General features: G+C 43.8%; 1 protein-coding gene across 27 annotated transcripts in view; it reads left to right on the top strand.

The window, feature by feature from the left end:
• LOC102380798 (butyrophilin subfamily 2 member A2-like) overlaps positions 1-9,144 on the top strand; it is a 62,999-nt gene that overhangs the window by 24,727 nt on the left and 29,128 nt on the right. For 25 of the 27 annotated variants that reach the window (XR_003092350.1, XM_025195370.1, XM_025195371.1 and 22 more), the window contains 2 exons: positions 6,641-6,761; positions 7,892-8,239. Coding sequence is in view for 26 of the 27 variants with exons in the window: in XM_025195370.1 (XP_025051155.1) it covers positions 6,665-6,761; positions 7,892-8,239 (445 nt within the window). In the remaining variant the exon portion in view is untranslated. Of the gene's footprint in view, positions 1-5,439; positions 5,589-6,640; positions 6,762-7,891; positions 8,240-9,144 lie in introns of all 27 variants that reach the window. The other 2 variants (XM_025195362.1, XM_025195361.1) reach the window with 2 other exon arrangements.

The following is a 9,144-nucleotide window of genomic DNA, read 5'->3' as shown; positions in this document are numbered from 1 at the left end:
CTGCATTTGTCTATGTTGAACCCCATCCTAGTCTCATCTGCCCACTTTTGTAGTGTGTCTAAATCTAGTTGCAGCCTCTCTCTCCCTTCAAGTGTGTCCACCTCGCCCCACATCTTAGTGTCATCAGCAAACTTGGACAGTGTGCTTTCCACCCCCTCATCCAAGTTGCTGATGAAGATGTTAAACAGTGCGGGCCTGAGGACTGAGCCCTGGGGTACCCCACTGCTCACATCTCGCCAGGTTGAGTACAACCCGTCCACCACTACTGTCTGGGTGCACCCCATCAGCCAATTTTTTACCTATCCAACTGTGCCGGCATCAATGCCACAGTCACTTAATTTATTGATGAGGATGGGGTGAGAGATGGTGTCAAAGGCCTTCTTAAAGTCTAGAAAGACTACATCCACAGTGACACCATCATCCAAGGATTTAGTTACTATGTATCGTAAGAGTTTTTTGCCATTTATTTTTATGTCTTTTGCCATGTCTAAGTCAGCTTGATTTTTTTTTTTTTTAACTTCTCACTTTATCCTTATACTTTTTGATGTCTAAAGACTTAGCATTCTTAATGATCAATCTTTTTCTTTATTCCTAATATCCTTCTCGAAAAGTAATCATCCATTCACAACTGGAGCCAGTTCTTACAGACTTTCTCCCTTGCTTCACATATAAATTCATAACACTATTAATATAGCAGGAGGCTTGGTGCTCTTCCTACTCCAAGAGAAGACAGTCTGCAGATGAAGCTGGAGGCAGGTGTAGCAGGAGACAATCAGAAGACACATGACCCAGATGGTGGCTGAGCTTACAATATATACACCCAGGCCTGATCTGTGGAGGTGGCCTGGCCCTGGAGGCTGCTGAGAGAACATCTCCTGGGCAGGATGGCTGCAGCTCCTAAATAATACCTAGGAGATTACAGCCTGTGATAATAACTGGAGGTATGAGAGGGACTAAGTGGGGGAAGAGGTCCAAGCAGGGCTAGAGCCCAAGTAAATGTGTAGAAAGGACCAGGCTGGGTTCAGGTGCTTGCAAGTAGAACAGAGATGGGACCAAAGCAGGTCCAGTGCCTGGGGGGTGGGTGGGAAGGGACTAGGAAGGTCCAGTGGCCAGTGGGGACTAGGCACCCAGGAAAAGTGTAGAGATAGGAGCCAGAGTGGACTTAAAGCCAGAAACAGAACAAACTGAGACCTGGGAGTAGAACAGGAGAGGATGAGAGCTCACTCAGGAATCCCTGGGGCAGCCTCCCTTTTCTCAAAGGTATAAGCACATTAAAGCATGGCAGATGAGGACAAGGGGAAGATCAGGGTAAAGCAAGAGCTGAGAAACCACCAAAGGCACAGACCGACTTTCAGACCCCCACTCTAACTCATGGCACTTTACATAAAGCATCATGAGTAAGAGCACTTCTCTAACCCAGCACATCATATCAGGGAGAGACCTGGATTCAACAAGGGTACCTGGGCTCTAGCTAGGGTAGCTAAGGTAGCTGGAGGGGTGGAGGGTGCATGAGGGAGGGGATCTCTGTTCCACACACCCCATCCCCCCTCCAGGGCAAAGCCCAGCCAGCAGCTTGGTGCTGGTCCCTCCCTCCCTCCTCCCCCTCTACCCACTGACAGCCCCAGGGTTGGGGCTGAGCTGCATCAGCCCAGGCCAACACATGAAAAATGATCCCTAGGAAACACAAGTTCCCTCTAAAGCAGAGCACCTTAATATAATAGTTCATTTGAGGAAGGTTAATATTTTATGCATTTGGTAATTTTAAAAGTGCTCTGCAGCCTTCACATGTGTCTTGGCACAGCTGTAGAGCACTTTCAGGAGCCTGATCATGCAAAAAAAATGTAACTTGTGTAAGCGCCCCCCAAGAGGTGTCATGGCCACTCCTGGAACAGGCCTTTGTTACAATTAGCACTTTGGCTTAGAGCTTTGGTTCCCAACCTTGGTTTGCAGCCCAAATCAGGGTCATGGGGGGCCCTCAGTAGGGTCACAAAGGGTACACAGCAGCAGTGCGGAGAAGCGGAGTGTGCTTCCGGGTTCATAGATTCATCAGTGTTAGGGTCGGGAGGGACCTAAGTAGATTGAGTCCGACCCCCTGCCCTGAGCAGAAAAGAGTATTGGGGTCAGATGACTCCAGCCAGGTGCCTGTCTAGTCTCTTCTTAAAGACCCCCAAGGTAGGGGAGAGCACTACCTCCCTTGGAAGCCCATTCCAGATTCTGACAACCCTTATGTAAAGAAGTTCTTCCTGACGTCTAACCTAAACCTGCTCTCTGCCAGCTTGTGGCCATTGTTCCTAGTTACTCCAAAACAGAGCATCTCCTATTCCTTGCTGCCCTTCTCCCCCATCCCGCCCCCTGAGACCTGGGTCTAGTGGAACTTTGAGGGGTGTGGAGCACAAAGTCAGATTCTCCTTTGGTCCCCAGAATTTCTTTAGCTAGGGCACTCAGGTCCCCTGGTTCCAGATCCAGGTCCCCCTATGGCAGTTGGATGCTCAGGCTGGGAGATAAAACTGGGGTGGAAGAGACTGTTATTCTGCTGCTGGTGACTATTTCTGGAGTTAGGGGAGGTGGTGCAGGTGCAAGGACAGGTACTTCTTACTCCTCCTTGCTTCCACTGGCAGCAGAAGACTCATGGCTGCCAGGAAAGAGGATATATCTATTTTTGTTGGGGGGAAACTTGCAGCTCTAACTCTCCCTCTCCCCTCTTTAGCCCCTCTCTCTACCCTGCCAGAAGTCCTGGTACCTGCCTTTCTAGCACATGTCATATTAATCTTTCCTGTGCTGGAAAATGTGTCTGTATGTGTAACTAAAAATAGAATATATGTCTTGTCATCTTCTTCTCTGATATATGACTGACTGTGTCTGTCTTATTCTTCTGTGTTATGTTTTGTTTGCTGTTCTATGTTGTTGTGTACATTGTACCTAAATTAATATCACTTCTTCTTCTTCTGCTTCTTTGCCCGTCTGGCTTGTGTTGTATTAATCTGTATCTGACTTCTGTGTTGTCTGCAATCTAAGTGTAAATATGTTTAATAATAATAACTATATATAATTGGATCTCTTCTTCTGTCACTGCCTGACTTCTGTTGTGGTAACCTGAATCTGTGATTTCTTTTTCTGTGTTGTGTTTACTGTTCTGTGTGTATTGTGTAACTAAAATAATCTCTTTTTCTTCTTCTTGTATAACTGTCAGACTTCTGTGTTGTGTTAATCTGACTTCTTCGGTGTTGTTTTTAGTCTGTATGTAACTATTACTAATAATATTCATAGCTATATATAATCTCTTCTTCTATGAATGTGTGCTGCCTTCTTTGTTGTAATAATATATGACTTCTTCTTCTATGATGTGTATATGTAATGTCTGCTTCCCTGCATAGTGATGGATCACACTGCTAGGGAAAACACGGTTTTCTTTTTTAAAAGTTTTTGGGGGAAAAAACCCAAGAAGAAATACAAATTGAAAAAAATGGATTGGATAGGGATAAGTGTTAGGGTGACAATATTTGTATCTTGGGGAACATTAAATTTGCAGCTGAATAAAAAAGCTATAAGCTGTGGCCTAGCAAAAGCTGCTGACCACAAGGCAGAATGATATATTAAAAGTAACATTGTAAAATGCTTAGGCAAGCATTTTCTTAACAATATAATAGTGTTGTAAAATATGTGTCGTTAGAAGGTAAAGCAGATTTTGCTTGTGAGCGCTTATGTTAAGTAACCATATTAATTGTGTTAACCATTTTCTGAAAAAAGCAGCAAGTAAGTCTGTGATGTGAACCAGCTACTGTAAGGAACGAGATAAGATATAAGGGCTAAGGAATGTAGAGGTGGTATAACTTGAGACAGAAAAACAGATTGGAATGTGAAAGACAACGCGTAACTGGTAACAGAATCCAAGATGGACCAATGAATCCGTGATTGGTGAAGAGGCTTCCAGGTTTTGGTCAAAGTCCGCCCATTGACCGAAGAATTGAGTTCATGGTCTTGAACATGTGCTCATAGCAAAAAGGCATGTAAATGAGTAAAATACATAGGCAATTCCATGCTAATGAAGCAAACAGGAAACAGGTGGGAGTTTGAAAGGGGAGGAGATATGGGTGGAAAAAAGGAGCAGCGAGGGTGGAATAAATGGTAATGTGCATGAACCAAAGTATATAAAATGTGGAAAAAACTATTGTTCAAGGCTGCTCCCCTGGTTTCACGGGCTGTGTGTCTGTGAGGGAGCTCGCCCGAAGCTGTCTCCATTCTGAATAAAGCTGTTATGAGCAATGTGTGCTGGTGTTTGCTCCCTAGTCATTGGGTGCCACATGGAGTCGGGGTCTAACAACAAGTGGAAGGATTCTAGTTAGTAAACTAAGCTATATCCAATCCTTTCCAAGAGAAGAAAATATCAGCAGACTGACTAGGAAGCCAAGCCAGTCCAGTACCTTTTAGACACTGTTGCTCAGGCAGAAACAGCTCACAAAAAGCACAGAAAGCCTGCAGACAAGCTTATATACTGTTTCTATGTCCCTCTCCCAGAGCACTGTGGTTGGAAGGGGACTCAGGGAGAAATCAGTCACTGGTCAGCTAGAGATGTCAGTCCTTCCCCCCCCACTCCCCCTCCCTCTTCTCAGTTTCTGTTCCCCTAAAAAACTACCTCTGAATCTCTGAATCTTTTCCAAACTGATTCAGAGGCTCCAAATTGATTCAGAAGGTTTTGCTGCTTCTGATTCAATTCAGATTTGAAGATTTGGCCTCTGAGTCAGGCTGAATCTTCTCTGAATTGAGTCGTGGACCAATGCTTCACATAGCCCTAGTATCAAAGGCCTTCTTAAAATCCAAGTAAAGATATCTACCTCGACTTCTGCTGCTGCATGTTGGGGGTGCTTCTGAGTTTGCCATCATATGTGTGTATGGGGACCCCCCCACTCACCGATCAGCCACCCCCCCTCTCCCCCCATCTTAGGGTTGTTAATGGCGGCAGCGTATTCTCTTAGGGTTGCAGCAAAAAAAGGTTGGGAGCCAGCGGCTTAGAGGATTTCTAGGCCCATTTTATATTCAAGCCCCTGAGTTCCTTTGTTTAAATGATGTTTGTAGAAGACATAGCTGTGCCACAAAAGCAACATTGCAGTCTCTCTCTCAGGATCGGATATCTCCTTTAAATTCACCCACCACGACTTAGATGGGAAGGAAGAAACCAAACAGATATGGCTCTTGGAGATAAAGCTGATGTTAATTTCTGCAATTTAGCAGCCTGGCTCCTCTTCACAGGGCTCCACCATCCCCATCCCCTGTCTTACCATACCAGATTTTTCTGCGTTGATATTATTAGATCTCCCTGAAGGAATCACACCTTACTTAATGTCCTGGCAGCAGATCTCTTGCCACTGATCTCTTGTCCTGTTCTTCACCCCACGGTTCTTAAATATACAGTCACACTATCTCCCCACCCATCTTTTTCAGGGAGGGACTGTCTCAGGCCAGTGTCCCAAACTCACATTTTCGATCAGTCTTTCTTCCTTTTTCAAGTGCCAAGAACAAAGACACACACTCAGTAGACTTGAACACCCTGGCTAGGATATGGCAACTCTCTCTTCATCCCCACTCTCCAGGTAAGTCCATCTGCAGAACACTCTTCTGCCAATCCCTAGTCAGTCACATACTACTGCCGCCACACCTCTGTGCTCCCACAAGCTTTCCCTTATGTTGCTTCCCTCACTGGAAGAGAGCCAACTGTTTAGTCAGCTCTCTTTTAACTTCCCAAGGCGATTAGCTGTGTGTCCGGCCATAGCTTCCCATTCACTGCCCTGCAGGCTTTCACATCTGATTGTATTAATAAACATCTAGGTACTCCTGCTCGGCTTTTGCCCCATCCAAGTGGAAAATTATATCAGACATTCAGATTTGGAGTGCAGGCACACTTACAGTAAACTACAGTCCACTTACAGTAAACTACAGTTGGAGCAGCTTGCTATTAGATGTGTTGCATTCTACATCATCTGAAAGATTCAAATAGAAAAAAAGAAGGTGGAATAACTGGGATTATGTAGTCTAGAGATGAGAAGGCTGAATAGGATTGGTCATAATCTTTAAATACCTGAAGACTGGTTAGAAAGAAGATGACATTAGACTATTTATTCTCTTTGTCTGCAGGGGCAAAAAAAATGCTAGTCTTCAGTTACAGCAAGTAAAATTTATCTGTAATCAGTGGTTTGGGAAGAGATATCTTACCTTGCTGTCTTGCCATGAAAATGTTTTCCTCCAAGGAATTTTTCATAGCAGCATGCACCAATAGACCCCTAGATTTATGAATAGATCAAATTTAGAGCAGAATGTGATGCAGACTGTATCACACACTCAGTTTACCTTCCCAGTCTTGTATTTGATCTGATTTCTAATTTAGGGGAAGGAAGATGGCAGTAATCATTGATTAATGGGATCCCAGTCTCAGTACTTGCTCTGGTTGCATGATCTCATTAGTTTAAGCAGCATTGTTTTTTTTTCTCCATGCTTCCCTAGTAATAGTTTGTACAATGTGATGTTTTTAGTTTCTAGTCATCTAATTCCAGTTTCCAGTTGTGATAATCAGTGGCTCACTCCTGTGAAAATCAGTATGTTGTGCTCACCACACTGGTATTTTTCCCTCGTCTGCTTGTACTTTCAGATTTAAGATACAACAGAAAAGAAGATGACTTCCTCCTTGTGGTATAGCTCCATGGCTAGCACCTCCATCCCTGGTTTGATCATTTTCTGCACTTCCTTTTACATCCAGAAGTTGGAATCAGGTAGTGATTCATTATCAATATATACTTTTCTTCCCTTTTTCTCCTTCAGGGAATAAGCATCTACTCCTCTACCAACTGGCTCTCCCTTTCTTTCCATGTAATCATATGGCTGTTGTTGCAACTCCCAAAAACATTTATTCCAGCATCACTGTTGCAAGTTCAGCAGTGCATAAAAGAAACCAAATGTTTGAAAGAAACTGTTAATTGTCAGTTGGCTAGTCATTCCAACAAACAGAGAATTAAATGCTAGAGTACAAAGTCAAAAGTTCTCTTGAAAATCTGCATCTTTCTACATGCATAATAGGGTATCTGAGTAGGGGGCATCAACCCCTGGCAACATCTTGGGAAAAGGGGAATGCATACAAAATTACTATTGCTTGTAGCCATGGGTTTGCAATTTTGATATAGGCTGGAAACAGAAGTTGCCACATCCTTACACTGCTGTACATGGAACCACCCAAACACTGGATAACACATGTATACACAGAGACAGATATTATTCCTTTTTCTGGCATATCAGACCATTACCATGTTAATCTGTTTTCTAAGTTCCTTGACAATTTTGTCAAATTCCAAGCCCCTCAGAAAGATGCATCTTTCTTTCCAGGGTAGAGGGTGGGTCTGACAATCAAGTAGTCTCTAAGGGGCTATCCTGTCATCCTAGCAGCCAGCAGTTGTCACTATATGATTTGTTCCCCTCTCCCAGTCTTTATTCTATATTTATCCCACTGTCCTCTCAAAAGGACAACTGAAGGGTAGAACTGATCAGTAAAACATCTCTCCTTTTGGAAATTCCTTTATTTTGATATTTACTTTTATCACAAACTGGAATGAAATGTCATGACTCTTCTTGTGTATTGAAAGGAACAGAAAATTTCCAATGAAAAATGTTAACTTTGTGTGTTGCATACACTTAGGACATCCTACCCACTTAGGTGGAGCTGTCAGGTACATGTATAGCTAAAGTTGCTTGACACTTCTTACATTATGTTTGTGCTTTCAGTTGCTTATTATTTTTGGCTCTTCAAGCTACAATTTTCTAATCTAGGTTTCTGCTTTAAGGTAATTATTTAGCATATTTTCATCTTCTCTCTGAACTTATAATACTTTTGCTTTGGCACATGTCACAGCCCAGTTCAGTGTAATTGGACCTGATCAACCAGTCACTGCTGTTGTGGGACAGGACATCATACTATCCTGCCACCTGTCCCCCAGAATGAGTGCTGAGAACATGGAAGTGAGATGGTTCCAAAATAACTTTGAAACTTATGTCCATCTGTACCGTGATGGGAGAGATTATTATGAACAACAGATGCCCAAATATCAGAAAAGGACAGAGCTGCTGAAAGATGGCATCATGGATGGAAACATTTCCTTGAAGATCCTTAATATTGAACGTGCTGATGAAGGGCAGTACAACTGTTTTGTTCAGGATGGCATTACTCATGATGAAACCATATTGGATTTACATGTTGCAGGTCAGTGGCTTGTATAGGTGTTACCTTTGAATGGCTTTTAGATATTTGATTTTTATAATATAACAACTGTGAGAGGATGCCTGAGAACTGGTGTGTTATAATACTTTATATCTAAATGTTAGTAAGCAATTACATTCATAGGTCAGAAATCATAATCCAAATCAGTGGTGACATGTAGGAGATGCACGGAGGTGTATGTGCACCCATTGAGAGTGCCAGTGCACCCCCTGAATGGACACGCTCGCCACGTAGGCAATGAGCGGGGGGGCTGGCAGGAGCGCCGGTGCCCTCCCCGCAACCGCCGGCCGGGGAGTGGAGCGCCGTTGCACTTCCAGCAGTGTCTGCAGCCAGAGTGATCAGCCCCAGGATTGGCTGCAGGGGACCTCCCCGGTCAGCAGGATTGGCCACGGCCCCCCCCGCCGGGTTGCTGACTGGTCACTGGGCGGGGGCACGTGCCCCCCCCTGACTAAGGCAGCATCAGTCCAAATGATCCAAATGTTTAGCAACTTAATACATATATTTTAATACCTATTTCCTTGCCTAAAAGGGTTTCTGACTGACAAAGAAGGGGTCCTCAGTTAGAAAGGAAAGGACTTCTTGATAAACATAAAAGACTTCCAGTTGTCCCAGACTCTTTTCTGGGCTTTGATTCAAGTGGGATTGCAAATATAAAGGCTTCCAATTAGCAAACTAGTGGTTGTTTGAATAGGTCCAATTGTGGCAGGACAATCCTGGAAGGAAAATTCAGCGTCTGTTTACTGCTGCTAGATAAGGTTGGACATTTGTCCATGTCTGTACTGACATCTGTCTGTAGAGTCTTTGCTTATGACCAGGCTATGTCTCCATGTATGATTTCCCATTTCCTACCTTTCCCCAAAAGTACACACAGGCAGTGATATTCAATA

This window comes from Alligator sinensis, unplaced genomic scaffold (genome assembly GCF_000455745.1).
Source record: "Alligator sinensis unplaced genomic scaffold, ASM45574v1 scaffold1138_1, whole genome shotgun sequence".
Taxonomy (NCBI): Eukaryota; Metazoa; Chordata; order Crocodylia; family Alligatoridae; genus Alligator; species Alligator sinensis.
Note: the sequence above shows the minus strand (reverse complement) of the source record. Positions and strands in the feature narration are given on the sequence as shown.